Source organism: Botrytis porri, assembly GCF_014898465.1.
Source record: "Botrytis porri strain MUCL 3234 chromosome Unknown BPOR_009, whole genome shotgun sequence".
Lineage (NCBI taxonomy): Eukaryota > Fungi > Ascomycota > Leotiomycetes > Helotiales > Sclerotiniaceae > Botrytis > Botrytis porri.
This window is the reverse complement of record NW_024066083.1, coordinates 1,632,210-1,647,756: the sequence shown is the minus strand read 5'-3', so window position 1 is coordinate 1,647,756 and position 15,547 is coordinate 1,632,210. Positions and strand designations below refer to the sequence as shown.

Sequence of the window (15,547 nt, the reverse complement as noted above, 5' to 3'; positions counted from 1 at the left end):
ATATATGTGTGTGTGTAAGGGAAGAGTATAACGTAGTAGATCTAGCTAATATTTTGAAAACCCCCGCATACGACATATGTTGGTTCTTATCCCATGAACGAGTATTCAAGAGCTGGGGAGAACGTCTCGGGGATGTTCCGGTGGGAGATCGTGGGGTAAACATGGGGTGGCTCCGGTGGGCAGGAGGGTTCAGACCCACTCAGATGGCGACTATCATATCCCGAATGACCTGGGTGCGAGTATATCCTAAAGAATGGGATGAAATCATACATATAAATTATAAAACTCACTTATCATATATAAGAAATCAGAAGTCCAGAATAAAAGTACTAGAATAACACACAAACTCACCATGACATATCCTCAAACCTCACATCTCCAAACCACCTTCACCACTCCCGGATTCATCAGTCGAAGATGCGAAGTCGTATGTTCCACAACCCTATTATACCAGCTGCAAGTTCTAAAAACAACAGGAAGATACGATGAATTTAAACTAAAATGGCATGCCTCCTACCACGACGAACCCGATGTATGGCCCGTACCTAACCATTTATTCTGGGACTCGGGTGTTGCGAAATGGATCGAGGGAGCGTGTTATTTCCTACAATACAAGAAAAATAAGGAGATAGATACTGCGGTCCAAGAATTGGTAGATATGATTCGATCTGCGCAGCAAGAAGATGGGTATTTGAGTATTCATTTTACCGTTGTGTAGCCGGGAAAGAGATTCACGAATCTGAGGGATCTACATGAATTGTGAGAACATCCATCAAGTAAATCGATTGCGGGCTAATTAAGATACTAAGATACAATGCGGGTCATTTGATCGAAGTAGCGCTTGCACATAGTCAATATTATGGGAATGATTTCTTGCTAGAACAGATTCTGAACTATGTAGATTTGGTATCATCGATATTTGGCCCGAACCCAGAACAAAAACACGGATATCCTGGACATCCCGAGATTGAACTTGCTCTTTTGAGATTGTATGAGAAGACTGGAGATTCGAAACATCTGGATTTGGCAAGATATTTCATCGACGAGAGGGGAAATCCAAAGGGGCAAGATGGGCGACATTATTATGATGTGGAGGCGGAAGTAAGAGGAGACCGACCAGATGAAATGCCAAAATATTTTCCTGAAAAGCGAAGTTTTTGGTGAGTATTGAGTCTTTAGTCGAGTTAAAGGATATGAATTAACCCTTGAACTAGGTATCAACAAGCACACAAACCAATAGCTGAGCAAGAAACCATTGAAGGCCATGCTGACCGCGCAATGTACTTATTAACAGCCGTCTCTGATCTCATACGAGTTGATAAATCAGAAGGATCCAAAGAAAAAAGAACTGCACTAGAACGACTATAGAATAACATGGCGCAAAAGAAAATGTACCTGACCGGAGGCATCGGAGCCATAAAACAATGGGAAGGTTTCGGAATCGATTGTTTTCTCCCTTCCGGCACCGACGAGGGAGGATGTTATTCGGAGACTTGCGCATCTATAGGCGTCATGATGCTCGCCGAACGACTTTTACAAGTAAGAACATCAAATAATAAGTTGTGCGTAAATGCTAATGTCACTAGATTGATTTAGATGCCAAGTATGCGGATATCATGGAATTATGTTTCTACAATGCTGGCTCTATTGGTATGTTAGATGATGGAAGTAAATTTACATATGCAAATCAACTTGCATCGAGCGATACAGATTTATCCCGACGAGCAGACTGGTTTAAGTGCGCTTGTTGTCCACCTAATGTTGCTAGACTTCTGGGTTATATTGGAGGTCATCTCTGTAAGCAATTCTTGTTGTTTTGGTAAGACTTCCAAGCTGATAGTGAGTTAGGGACCTCCTCCAGTGACGAAAAGAAAAATACAGCAGAAATAAATGTCCACACGTATGCTTCCGCAGTATTGAGTATTCCAGTAGGTCGTCACACGGTGCAGCTTGAACAAAAGACCGATTGGCCATGGGACGGTAATATCCAATTTGAGCTCAAGAGCCCCGAAGCAATAACAACAACAATCAGATTACGAATACCCGGTTGGGCGAAAGATCGGACAGTAAGCGGTATTCCCCATTGCAAAAGAGCGCGCTAATACAATTAGATATCTCCCGAGTTTGATCGATACGCCTCAAAAGTAACCAAAGGGTACTTAACTCTCCCCCCGGAATATCTGAAAACAAACCTATCCTTTCAACTCAACATCACTCTGAAACCGCGATTTATATCACCACATCCATACACAAACCAAAACATCATAGCGCTAGCTCGTGGTCCTATAATCTACTGCGTGGAAGATTTCGATAACCCATGGGTAGATGATCACTTCAAGGCAAGAAGTTTCTCTATATCCTTCTATATCAATCCCATACTGACAAACATATAGAGTCTCGTTCTAGATACAGAGTGTGAGATAACAGAAACCGATGTCAATTCTGCGGAACCATATAAGGAATTGACGGTCCGCGATGGTGCTACACTGCTTAAAGTACCGGAATCGTCAGGACCATATTTAGCCCATAACAAGAACAATTTTGCAAAGGTTGATATTTAAAGACTTCACTATATTCCATATGCTCTTCGAGATGATAGAGGAGGAAAAGGACATATGAGGGTAGGCTTGCGGCGGAAAAATACATGGGTGTAAATAATGGTCAAAATATTGATACCAAATGCGTATTTCATATAGTTTTTGTAAGGCACGATTCTCAATGGAGAATCCCAATATATAATTCACCACGAGAATAATCTTCTACCCTCAATATCCTCAATTTTGAAGTCTCAATTTACTTGAAATCTCCGTTTACTTTAATTCTCTATTCACTTGAAATCTCAATGGTCAGTATCCACCATTCACTCTCCATAACAGGAAACTACGCTAAAAATTTATTAGCGCCCTTTGCACATGTAGGTACTAGGTACTAGGTACCTATATATATCCCCTCAGTTTCAATTTTGCCGCGCAAATTTCTAAACCTTTATATGATATTTTCCCCGAGTTCCGCATCGACCAAGTTCCGCGCGCCGAGTTTCGTTTCCCGCTACTCGTACTCACTCGGGACCCCGAATTTATTTCTCGTTTTAAATCGCTACCAACCAGGCCGACACCGACCTCCGACCCCTACTACTGCAGCTCGGACAGATACAAGTGATTGTAAAAACACAAAATGAATCAATCATTCAAGAAGAAATATCTTCGGGTACAAATCGCTCCCGAAATATCAGCTACAAGCATTGCCATGCCTAAGACTTGCCCAGAAACTCGCACTTATACCGAGGAAGAGGTACAGGACTTTGTGGGTACTGTGTTAGACATGGCAGTACAGCTTCTACAAGGAAATGGAAAGAGAGAGGCCCCGAGAGAAGTTTTGGAAAACGACTCGGAAGCGAGACAGTAAATAACAGTCTTCAAAGTGGCCCGGCCACGGCCCCGGCCCGCAGAAAGAGAGTACCTGATACCGACAAGGAAATAATTTGCAACACCCCAATTATTACCGCAGAACCTCCTCGACCAACAATCGACCCAAGTCTTCCTTTCAATAATGTATCCCGAAAGAGAAGAAGTAGTCGCCAAAATACGCGGGCTAAGTCACAAGACTTGTGTGCGGCTCGAAGATTGCAACGAGAAACCCCCTTGGCGTCTTGGATGGAATAAAATACTACCGCACATGGTAAAGTTCGAGATTGGCACACTAGACCCATCCTCTTTAATCCAAGCGTTCCAGTCCCACGAGACAACAAACTCCCCGACCCGTCGGTTTTATGGGGACCTTGCGTGCGCTATAATGAATACCGAGTACGCATCCGCTAAGATGACGCGCCATCTCAAGGCACCCGCTGATTACGACTCGCACGGGAAATTCCTCTCCACGCGAGTTTCCGTTGGGTGGCCGGCGATGAACGCGGGGGGGCCAAATACTCTTGGTTGATGGAAGACCAATGCTTGGTTTCCTAAGAGATATAGCTGAGCAGTTCCCTCGTTACGATAAGATCAAAGCTACAGCGAAGGCTGCCGTCTGTGGAAAAGATGCCGCTTGGTACGAACAAAAATTCCGGGCTACAAATGCTAGACACTTGTCACGCTCCAGCAATGGTAATCAAAATGAACCAGGAGCCGGCCAACCAACCCGTGGTTTCTCCCTCAACTCTGGCCCAGGACGCGAACCACATACCGAACTAGTCGGTATGTTTTCTTTCCCTTCTCCAAGAAATGCTGTGCCCACCAAATCAATCTCCCAGTTCTCTTCCGCTTTACCTCATACTCCTCGAAGTCAGACACTACCCCAAGCGGCTTCTGTCCACGGTCCCACACCCATGATACGACCAAGTATACCGGAATTATCTGTCTCAGAAGACTTTTCAAGAATTTGGTCGAGTGACAACCGAGTTCGTTCCACCTTAGTAGCACGCGGGCCACTAGGGCGCCTTGATCCAGACAGCTATATGCTCAAGACAACCGAATCACAAGTCCTGCCGTGTCTCCAGATAGCGACATCGAAGCCAAAAAGCTGATCCGAGAAGGTGAAGCAAATCTGGTCGGAATGTAAAGATCTGTAGTTGTAGCTCTTCAGGAAGCCAAGGAAAAGCGCGGTGGAAACCTGTCTTCGGTCTAGAATTAGCTACTAGCTAAATTCAGCACAAAGATAGATCTCTCGGAGAGGTTCAAAAAGTTAATTGATGGTGAAAGTGAGGAAAGGTAAAACGGGAGATTCACAGTTGCCCAAGGTCGACTCGGAAATTTCGGGGCACTGGGGTTCTATGGCGTGTGAATTAGCAAAGCGAGGCCTTTTTGTGACTTTCTTTCTTAAGTAGTCTGATGATGAAGACAATTAAGCAAAGGTAGTTTGAGAAATGAGTCTATGCATGGAATGGATGGTGGGTATGTAGGAATCTAGGACAGCCAGATTTAGGCATCGAAGCGAAGTCGTCTTTTGGGGGAGTTTTGCGGGTATATTCTTTGAGTCTCTTATGGACATCGGCATCTGAAAAGAATGATAATCGCGCAGCTTTAGCAAATCGGAAAGGTACCCAAAACCTTATAAGAAATGATATATCCAAATACTCGTTAGGTTGAACCACTGGCTTCCGTCGACATTATCTTCCACCCTAAACGAGAAGAAGAAATCTAAAAAGACGCTTTACCAGAAGGGACAATCTGTACCTAGTAGTTGTGGTTAAGCGCATACTCTAATAAATGTCGTGCTCATGCTCACTTGAATTTCAGCTCCTACTTGACCTTTCTTTGATCCCCAAGTGACAGGGTTACACCAAAACACGTGAATGAAAAACGCGAACTTGAGGCGTTTGAGCGGCTCCAATGCATACCCCAGAATTCAACATTTGTTAGAATGAGGGGCAACAAGTGGTCAAGCCAATAACGTCAGTCCTTTTGTACCACACAAAGGTTACACTAGCTAGTCCGTCATAACCACCAAAAAACCGCATCTTCAGAATGTTTTAACGTCGAGCAATATGTTTAACAACCAATGTTGAATTGGATAGAATTGCAGCAACGGCAACGGCAACAGCAACAGCAACAGCAATAGTAACAACGACCACAGCAACAACAATAGCAACAGCATATACATAAATCCCCAAACTGTGAGATTGTCACATGAAATCAGCACATCCCAAAACCTAGCCTCGGATGTATCATTGTACTTTGTCCTCCTTACCTTTATTTTTCACCCTCCAAATCTTATTTCGGACTAGCAAGCTCAATTTGGGTAAATCCGACTTTCGTGCATTTTGTTGAGAGCAAAGTGATGAATTGGGCCCCGCTTTTCCTCCCATTGTGATATCTGCGGAGTAGCGGACGGAAGGCGAGAGGCAAACACACACACACCAAAAGCCAAAAAAACAAGAATTGGATGAAACTTCTCTTCGCCACTATTTCGAAGAAAGTTCATCAGGTGGGTGAGTTCTTTCATCTAGTAGGGAGGAGAGGATAAAGCTTAGTCATTCAATTGACTTTTGGTGTGTGACACTGTGTACACCTAATAATAAGCACAGTATCATTATTATTAGTAAGTATACTCGCCACATACAACGGACGTACAGTACATATGTAGACTCTAGCCTGCATTCATAAGGCTCGCTGCAAGATTGACTAGTGAGGATGCATCTTGATGGGAGTGTTGAATCGTGTATCTGGTATCGTATATCGTGTCAACGGCTGAACCGCATCCACCAACACCAAACAAAGTGCAGCATTTGTCGGGATACCGGGATACGGAGCAAAAGGCGGTAGAGGTGATGCGCAATCCAATCCAAATTCAAAGTGCGCACCGAACATTCATGGATGCATCAAATAAGGCTGAAAAACAGCTAGCCCACTCAACTAATCAACTGATCAACTCATCAATTCATCAACTCATCAGCTAATCAGTCAACCCTAGAAGCTTAGGGTTCGAGGATCCATTACCTAGGTACCCGTGGACAGCTTTCGTTTGTGGCTCCTTTCCTTGTGTGGCCACTGGTGAATAGGATGGAACTTATGGATGTCCCAAAATTGTTGGGATTTTTTTTTACCAAGGTGAAGCGAGGCTATCAAACTATGATCTATCAAATGAATTTACCTAGTAAAACCTTCAATATTACGAGTTCACTCAATCATTTCATTTAATTATTTCTGAAGAAAAAAAAAGAAGAAAAAAAAGGACGGGATTCAAGAAAAAGAACCGAGGCCCGGATTTAGAAGGAAGAGGAGAGGGTACGGTACAGCAACTATTGGATTCTTCTATTTCTTCCCTTGGAGATCTTTTTTTATTGCATGCCAAAGAAAGGTCAGGAATTTCTATACATTACCTACCTACCGAGTATATCAACAATACTGGTCGAAGAAGAGTTTCATTATTTTCTCTCTTCACATTGGAGTTTTAATTTCTTCTTCAACATTCATATCTAAAGTTTCTTTCAATTTGAGAGATTCAGTTGATTTCTTTTCCCTTCTCCAATTTTGGCCCTTTCCTCATTCGATATTCGTTTTGATATCGATATCGATATCAAAATTCTTTTGCAATTCTTTGGTTACATCCCTTCCGTCGCAAGGCAAGACTTCACTCTCAACTCACTCTCAACTTACATCTCGAACTTTTCGAAAGAAAGATACCTATAAAATCTCCCCCCAAAATGGCCTCCGCAACTGTCCATTTCTCTCACCCGGAACCCTCTCTATTCACATTTCCTCCAAAGGGCGACCCTCAAACTTTACCTCCTCCAATACCAGGGTCAACACTTTCTGCCCCTCCATTCGAAATCGACCCCTCCTGGTACAATGCCGCCCTCGATGTACGAGTCCCAATCACAATTGCGGCTGTGTATGCCATAACGGTTACACTGGTCAATCAATATAACAGACGCGCTGGAAACAAAGCTTGGCCAATCAGCAAAACCAAGGCTTTCTTCGTTTTTGTCGTGGCACACAACATTTTCTTGGCTGTATACTCGGGATGGACTTTTGTTGGCATGTTTGGAGCTTTGAAAAGGTCAATTCAAAACCCAATGGGCCCAGCTGGTCTCGCCGGCACCGTCGACAGTTTATGCAAAATCCATGGGGTTACCGGTTTGGACAATGCTATGTCTTACAATGCAAGCACGTCGAAATGGAACGCAGCATTGCCAACTGAATTCAAATTGACAAGTGCCGGAACTCCAGACCCTACCGATTTGGGAAGATTATGGAATGAGGGACTTGCATTTTATGGATGGTTTTTCTATCTTAGCAAGTTTTACGAGGTTCTTGATACTGTCATTATTTTGGCAAAGGGAAAGAGAAGTTCTACCCTGCAAACTTACCATCATGCTGGAGCTATGATGTGCATGTGGGCTGGAATTCGATTCATGTCACCACCAATTTGGATGTTTGTGTTTGTTAACTCTGGAATTCACGCATTAATGGTAAGTTCTTCTTCATCCCAAAATCTTGTAATTGAGACTAACATTTGGCTTTTCAGTATACCTACTATACTCTTACAGCATTCTCCGTACCAATCCCACAAGCTCTTAAGCGCAGTCTCACAACAATGCAAATCATTCAATTCCTCGTTGGAGCTACATACGCTACCGTCCACTCCTTCATCTCCTACACAGTGACCGTCCAAGTTCCCTCTATCCCAGCTACCATCTCCTCAGTTACTTCCTCGGCCTCCGTAGTCGCTACCTCCGCCGCTGCAATCGCAACCTCAAGCGGAGTCGCCGACCTGATCAAGAAACTTCTTTACCGCGCAGTCGGCGAAGAAGGTCTCGCCGAAAATGTCAACGCTCCAGCCGTCTCAAATGTCGCTCAAGCACCAATTGCTTCTATCCCTAAATCGCACTCTAAAATCCCAACATACGTCACTGAAACTCGTACCATCCCTTGTATCGATACCAGTGGTCAAACTTTCGCTATCTGGCTCAATGTTATCTATCTTACCCCATTGACCTTCCTTTTCGTAAGATTCTTCATTAAATCTTACATCAGGAGAACAACAGCAAGTGGAAAGAAAGCAGGTAGAAAAGCAAGTTTTGTAGCCGCGGAAAAGGCAGGATTTGATGCGTTGAAGGGTGTTGAGAGGGAGATGACCAGAGGCGAAAGTAAGCTATCTAATGGCTTTGAGAAGAAGTGAATGGAGATAGTAAATAGTTGAAAGGATTCAACCTGATGTGGTTAGTGAGAGGAACCCTACTTAATGCTAGGGTCTGGATCTGGTCTATGGAAAAAACCCCCAAGTACCGGGATGAAAAAAAAAAGATACAACAAAGAACAGATAAACAAATAAACAAACAACATACACAGAAAACCCTTCAAAGCAAGGGAACGGATACACAAAAGGTCATTTAGGGTGCAGGATGGACGGTATGTGGGAAGCAATGAACCGGAGAAAGAAGCGATGCGTTACTAAATCAAAAGTACGTATTGTAGTGAGTGGAGGGGTGTGGTTTTAGTCTTTTTAAGCGTGCGATACGATGCGTGCGGTATGTTTTGTGCTACGATGATGCTACGATGCTACAATGCTCCGTGCATGCTAATGCTCAATTCGATATGTACGTACCTATGTATGATAGAATCCAATGATACCATTATAAATTGATTGTTGATTTTTTCTTTTGGTCTTTTGGGGTTGGGGGTTCGTCGTGATTGTGTATATGGTATGTGGTATGCAGTACACGAGTGCAACGGAAATCGTGAATTGTGAATTGTGAAAGAAGGGAATAAATGAGAAAACGTCTTGGTCGCGGGGAGATCGGTAGATTACATACCAAGATTTGTAGATTTAGGGAGTTCGCTTAGAAGGTAGATGGAGATCGGTAGGTACCTAAGTACATTAGGTACAGCAGTTACTCGACTGAGGTGGTTCTACCACAATTTATCTTCTGTATTCGTTCAGCTAGATACCTAGGTAGGTAGGTAGGTAGGCATTTTCCATTACGTTGCATTACATTGCGTTATACATCTGTCATTATACTCTGCATCTATTCTAATATTATTTACATCTGGTATTTACATCTGGTATTCAGTATCCGCACTAGCGATATAAAGATCTCTAAACTTAATGTCTACAAAGGTACCTAGTAGTATTAGCAAGTGACTTTTCCCTCAATATACTGTTCCCATCCATCAATATCATCTAGCCCCTCTCATCCATACCCACCCACCCACCCTTTCTCTCCTCTCCCTCCCCAAACTCCCAAACCCCCCTGCGATTCAACTCAATCCCCTACTCACTCACTCTCTACCACCGCCACCACCGACTTGCGATCCCGTGGGACTTCTTTCGGGGCTAAAAGGCACCCCTTCTCTCCTATCAATATCCTTCCTATCAAATTCATTCGCATGAGCTTGAATCCTATCATTAGCCGTAGCCTGTTTATTACTCGCTGCTATCGCTCTTACGGCCTATTCGCAATGATGATTAGTATTTCATTCTTACCACTCACACACTCCTCTCCTCTCGTCTCCTATCCCCTATCCCTTCAAAACCCAAAACATTGGACAAAAGACAAACTGCAACCAAACTCATCCCATCATCCGAGACCCCTCACTCCCACCTCCAAGGGAAAAAAATTACTTACAGCCATAACCGCCGTTCCCTGACTCTGTTTCTGTTTCCCAGCACTCGCATTCCCCTTTCCCCCTGCATCCCCCCTCACCGGTCTCCCCTTCTCACTCCTCCCCGAATTATCCCTCACAGCCGTCACAATACTACTACTTGAATCCCCCCTCTCAATACTCTTACCCAATCCCCTTCCAATTCCCAACTGCTGTCTCAAACCCGTCGCATAAGTTTCTTTTCCCGGTGATGTACTCACAATTTGTTTCGATCCCGTATTCCTTGTTTTCGGACTTACTTTCAATTGCGCATTCGCATGCGCGATAGGATGTCTGGGTAAAGACACAAACTCATCTTCATTATTCATCACATAACTCAATCGGCTCGCAGGCACCGAGACGGAATTACTTTTTCGCAGAATATCTTTTGAGGATTTGTGCAGCAAAGATGGTGTATCATCACCTGTTCTAAACGAAAATCCCTTTCGGGATTCGATGGATGAAGATACTTCTCCGTCGTCTTGCGGTTCGACCCATGGTCGTGTGCTGGTTGTTACACCTGGTAAGAAAGGATCCATTTCTTGATGTTTGCTCGGGATGTCGGGTAGAGGTTTTTCTTTACCGCTATTGCGAATACCGGATATTTTGGGAGTGCGACTGGGAGTGCCGGCTTGACCTTCGGTGAAAGCAGAGCGGGAACTGGTGTCATCTGACTCCGATGATGAGTCGAATACGACACCGAGTTCTTCGGTAGCATGTTGTCTTTCTAGTGCATCGAGTTGCACGGATGTCAAGCGTGTGGATTGATTATCTACTGCCGAGTAAAAACTTTCGGTATCTTGGACTGAAGAACTTTCTTTGCGTCGAGATTTGACTGTTTCTTCGTGGTGTAGATCTCCTTCCTCATGAGAGAGCTCACTTGCGTTTGTAGGAGTTTCTAGTGCATGCGAAGAAGTACTCTGTTGTCCGTGATCGATATCCCATTCAGTTGTGGTAGTAGAACCTAAGAAGTTTAGACATTATAAAGCCAGAATAGGACATGAGCAACGAACCTCTCCCAGAACTATAGCGCGCGAAATTTTGCTTTATTTTCTCCATACCATCTTCGAATAAATCGGCAGCTCTTCTAGTCCCATGAACAACACTTTTTGAGCGCGCCATGGTAACATTTTCCATTCCTCCCTCTGTCTTGGAAAGAAGAACTTCAAGATTCTTTATCTCTTTCTGATAATCTTTTTCTTTCGCTTTCCACCTAATATTACGCACATAATTAGCACTTCATACACTTAATCTTCATCTACATTCAAATATAACTTACTGTTCAGCCATACTATCAAACTCCCTAATATCCTTTGTATGTCTTCCCTTAATCTCTTCAATCTCCCCCTCCTTCACAGCCAACATCTCCTGCAGATCATTATACGACTCCAAAACATGTAAAATACACGTATTATACTCCACGGGAAGCGATTCCATCAAATTCCTCGTCATCATAATCACTTTCAGTGTTTCGGCCATCTGACTTCCCGAAGGTTTATGGTATACATTTTCAGGAATATTGACATGTTGAAAGGTAAAGGTATCACCAGTAGGTGCATGAAGATTCGAAGTTGACGAGCGAAACCCGATATAAGAGGAAACGCGCGAACTGGGACGGATAGATTTCATAGTGTCGTCGGTTTCGTGAGGTTCGTCAGAATGATTGCTGGGGGCGGACTGAACGGGTGTTCGTGTCCTTGCGAAGACGGGTCGGAGCCATTGATCCATTTTGGATGTTGGGATTCACTGGAGATGGAGATGATTCATACAATGATTCGACTTTGGAGAAGTCTGATTGAATTGATGTGGTGGTAATGGTTGGAAGGCATTATATAACTGAAAAGAGAAGGAGTAAACCATTCATGGCCGTACCAACAACAGTAAGATGACGAGAATTTTTGATATTGGCGCCAATAATATTTCATTCCGAGTTAGCTGTATGGCAGCATTTGTCGAGCTATGAAGATCAGTATTTACATTGGTCTCAAAGGTGAATGGAGATTGGAAGTCGCCGATGGTGAACTGATTCAGTTAATAGCATTCATCGAGTGAAAAAGGAGAAAAGGAATATAGCTACATTATCGCGAGTTCCTTCTTTGTCGGAAAACGATTCACAATTTCATTGACCTGCGATTATGTAACTAAGAAGCTTCGAGAGGTGATTATTGAATAATATAAATAGACTACGAGCTTCAGCTTGCTTGTGAAATGCTGCTTACTATGTGCAGAGTATAATGGTATCTTTTCCATTTCCATTTCCATGACCATTCCCATATAACTCCATTTGCTAAAGCATCGATACCCCAACGCTATGTGCAATCCTAACAACCGCAGAGAAGATATCACTGGATGCCTGTGGGTGGCTTCATGATCTCCTGAACCTAGTAAAATAAATCTTCAGCCTTCTGCCTTCTTGTACCCCTTCCAACCAATCTCTCTGAAAAGAGCTCTTTCCCTGTATTCCCACTCCCCGAGCGAGAAGGAAATAGTTCCTTCATGGTTGAATTATCAGATGCTAAACCTTTGATGGAGAACCCAGTAGAAGCAGGCTTCGCGGTTCCACGAATGTTAAAGCCTTGCGATTGCTGTGGCTGTTCTGATGTAATCCTGTCTGCCAATGAGAGTTTGCTGGGTCGAACATCTGAGCTTCCATCAATAAATGGGACAGGCATCCTATTTGCAAATAAATCTGCCGTTTCGTCTGCAGCATCTAAAGCACCGGACTTTCGTTGAGTAGTGCCTAATTTACTCGGGAAGAGTTCCTTTGTAGCGGATTCTCTGCGGAGGCGAACTTTAATATCCTTAGCTTTCGACCTATTCTCTGCAGCTGCTGTGTCTCGACGTCGTCTATTGTTATCTCTAGCTCTATTCTCAGTCCTCATGGGCGATGCGCTTCGATCTCTTAATCTTCCATCATTTCCACTCCTATCTGGAAACAACTCTCGCGAACCGGAGCCTCGTCTATTGCCAGATCGCTCCCTAAAATCGCTAATGGGTGAGTCAGATCCGGATCGTCCAAGACCTCTTGTAGTTCTAGTTGCCAAAGCTGCTTCGTCGTCGTCGTAAAGACTTGCGTTAAACCCTGCTTCCGCATCTCCACGCTGTCGATTTCGTTGTTCCCGTTCATCATATCTCCGACTTCTATACCCATCATCATCTCGATCTCGATATCTTCGTCCACCCTCGCGTTTTCTGCGCTCTGCAGGATCATGTTCGGGATTGAAAAGGTAGAAGCGACTTCTCTCTCGAGCTCCTCTCTGTTTACGATCTCCGATCACGGCAATGCGTACTTGTAAGTTGATTTTGGGATTCTCGGGAAAAGGGTTGGCAGGAAATGATTGTAAAACCGGAAGCTGTGAAATGTCCTCCGGAAGTTCTTGAGCAGAGAACTTTCGAAGAGCTGTTTCAGCGATATCGCTGCTTCCGTACACTAAATTCAATGAAGAATCATCAATCCATTCTACTCGTGAAATGTTTTCGGTGAAATAGTGTTGCGCGAAGTTCTTTACATCCTGAGTGGTAAGATTGTCCAAACCGCGAATGTGGACTTTCTCTGGTGTAGGGTTTTCTGCATCTGGACCAGAGTTATCGTTTGGGGCTGATGTTTCGTTTTGTGTAGCAGGCTGATCCGGCTGTGTATATAAGTTAGTGCAATGTTGTTGAAAATAATGTCTAGTTAACACGTCTAGCAGTGCCTCCGATCTGGCATTTGTGTCGTCCACCGGCGCATAGACATTCAAATGTCAAAAGTACTTACAATCAGCTCAATGTCTACCATGTCTGGAACGGGCAATTCCTCAATAATTCCAACATCGATATCCATATCGATATCCATGTCGGTCGCCATGTTGAAATGTGAAAGTGTCGCAAGTATTGAATTCTCAAAGATGTCGCTCGTTGGAGATGTTGGTTCTTGTGCGCGTATCTCAAGTCCTTGACGTGTATTTGTGCAGCTTGTTTGATTGTTCAGATATGTGTGATAGATCGAATCCCTAAGTACGAGATGTGTTGTGTTTGCTATAAGCTGCAGAATTGTCCGGTGGTCTTTGATGTCAGGAAGTGGTGCTGACTCGGATTATTTGAGGCTCCTGGAAGGATTGTTGGAGTTTGCGTGCGAAAGAGCGACCCTTTAGAAGACTTGAATTGAATTGGCCGTATTTTCGAATATCCAAACAGTTGAATGGTGAATTAAAAGAGTTATGATAGGTAGGTATCTACCTGTTGCTGTAGATTAAGGATATTCTTTTGAAGCCGAACTTTCTAAGTTGTTAGTGTAAGCGCGGTGTGGGGTCGGAGTTAAGCTTTATTAATGTGTGCCAATTTTTGAAGTTCAAATTGTGCCTTTAAAACCTAGATCATCATTTTATTGTTGACTTTGAACTCAAATCTCGATTGAAGCATTCAAGCATGAGACAGGAACCATTTGAAATCTAAGCAGGAAACCGAAATGTGTTATGGGCAACATGGGAACCACAAGTGGATGAAGCTATTCGTCATTACATATATCTACATGTGCTACAACGACGGCTTATACTCCACCCTCGAATTCAAAGATGTACTAGAAGCTTTGAGGGCATCACTTGCCCCAAGTACAACTTACCTGTACGTACCCTTCGATTGCTACACCTCGGTCTCAAGCATGAAAGTTGTCATAGGGGCCATTGGATTGTCGAACTCAAGATCGGAAAATTAGAAGATCTTGCCAATCACCATTCTTTAATGGTTTCTGTAAGTTACGGATTCTCTCGAAGTGTTTTTTTGCCTCTATGGAGTAGTTAAATTATGTTATCAATAAGAGGATATGGCCATTAAAGCCTAGGGGGAGAAAAGAGGGTAAGGGAGGGGATGGGGAAATGATGGGTATCGAAGGAGAAATTGAATATAGTTGATTCAATTGAAAAGTAAATTTAAGATCAATCAGTGTGCATTTATGGACTGATTGTGATATTCCAGGCCAAATGAGAAGGAAGTGTCTGGATCGGATGGCACCTGTTACAAACATCGTGCGTGAGAGTCGAAGGAATGGATCAGGACGATACGAGATTTTTCAGTGGTATCTTTTCTTGGATACAGGCAAGATGAAATCCCCAGACTTCGTAGTGGAAGAGTACTCTTGCTACTGATGCCTGAAGCCTCATTTGCTGTTGTTTTGTCCTCGCATTGCATCATTCATGTATTCTGCCATTTCCAAGGTTGAATTTGTTTATAACAGCACCGTGTCTAAGATTCTGAAATACAGTTAATTCGAAACCTTCCGAGCTTTGTATCTCTGAGCATGCTTCAATTGATCCAATGTTTGAACTTTATTCACTGTTTCAAGTTATTCCGATGAGTGTGAGCATCTTATTGTGAGATTGCAATTCGAACTATCTGACACGCAGGCTCACGTTCTATGTTCTCCTATGCAAGACAAGCTTCGTGAGTGAAGTCATATACTGTATCAACCGATGTCTATAGTGGTCTACAAA

The 15,547-nt window shown here is 43.4% G+C and overlaps 6 protein-coding genes across 6 annotated transcripts; 4 read left to right on the top strand and 2 right to left on the bottom strand.

Annotated features, from left to right (window-relative positions):
• Positions 1-352: 352 nt before the first annotated feature.
• On the top strand, positions 353-2,561 carry EAF01_007294 (uncharacterized protein; the record flags this gene model as incomplete). The annotated part of the gene is made up of 8 exons (XM_038915549.1): positions 353-687; positions 810-1,160; positions 1,215-1,314; positions 1,369-1,539; positions 1,587-1,797; positions 1,849-2,066; positions 2,112-2,321; positions 2,394-2,561. The coding sequence occupies 8 exons, from the start codon at positions 353-355 to the stop codon at positions 2,559-2,561; spliced, it is 1,764 nt and encodes a 587-aa protein (XP_038769187.1).
• A 613-nt stretch (positions 2,562-3,174) lies between these two features.
• EAF01_007293 (uncharacterized protein) lies at positions 3,175-3,662 on the top strand (the record flags this gene model as incomplete). Its single annotated transcript, XM_038915548.1, has 2 exons — positions 3,175-3,401; positions 3,422-3,662. The coding sequence occupies 2 exons, from the start codon at positions 3,175-3,177 to the stop codon at positions 3,660-3,662; spliced, it is 468 nt and encodes a 155-aa protein (XP_038769186.1).
• Positions 3,663-3,946: 284 nt separating this feature from the next.
• Positions 3,947-4,519, top strand: EAF01_007292 (uncharacterized protein; the record flags this gene model as incomplete). Its single annotated transcript, XM_038915547.1, has 1 exon — positions 3,947-4,519. One exon carries the CDS (start codon positions 3,947-3,949, stop codon positions 4,517-4,519), a length of 573 nt encoding a protein of 190 aa, XP_038769185.1.
• A 2,619-nt stretch (positions 4,520-7,138) lies between these two features.
• EAF01_007291 (uncharacterized protein) lies at positions 7,139-8,616 on the top strand (the record flags this gene model as incomplete). Its single annotated transcript, XM_038915546.1, has 2 exons — positions 7,139-7,906; positions 7,963-8,616. 2 exons carry the CDS (start codon positions 7,139-7,141, stop codon positions 8,614-8,616), a joined length of 1,422 nt encoding a protein of 473 aa, XP_038769184.1.
• Positions 8,617-9,716: 1,100 nt separating this feature from the next.
• EAF01_007290 (uncharacterized protein) lies at positions 9,717-11,807 on the bottom strand (the record flags this gene model as incomplete). The annotated part of the gene is made up of 4 exons (XM_038915545.1): positions 9,717-9,887; positions 10,064-11,043; positions 11,093-11,292; positions 11,359-11,807. 4 exons carry the CDS (start codon positions 11,805-11,807, stop codon positions 9,717-9,719), a joined length of 1,800 nt encoding a protein of 599 aa, XP_038769183.1.
• Positions 11,808-12,460: 653 nt separating this feature from the next.
• EAF01_007289 (uncharacterized protein) lies at positions 12,461-13,926 on the bottom strand (the record flags this gene model as incomplete). Its single annotated transcript, XM_038915544.1, has 2 exons — positions 12,461-13,711; positions 13,837-13,926. The coding sequence occupies 2 exons, from the start codon at positions 13,924-13,926 to the stop codon at positions 12,461-12,463; spliced, it is 1,341 nt and encodes a 446-aa protein (XP_038769182.1).
• Positions 13,927-15,547: the final 1,621 nt, after the last annotated feature.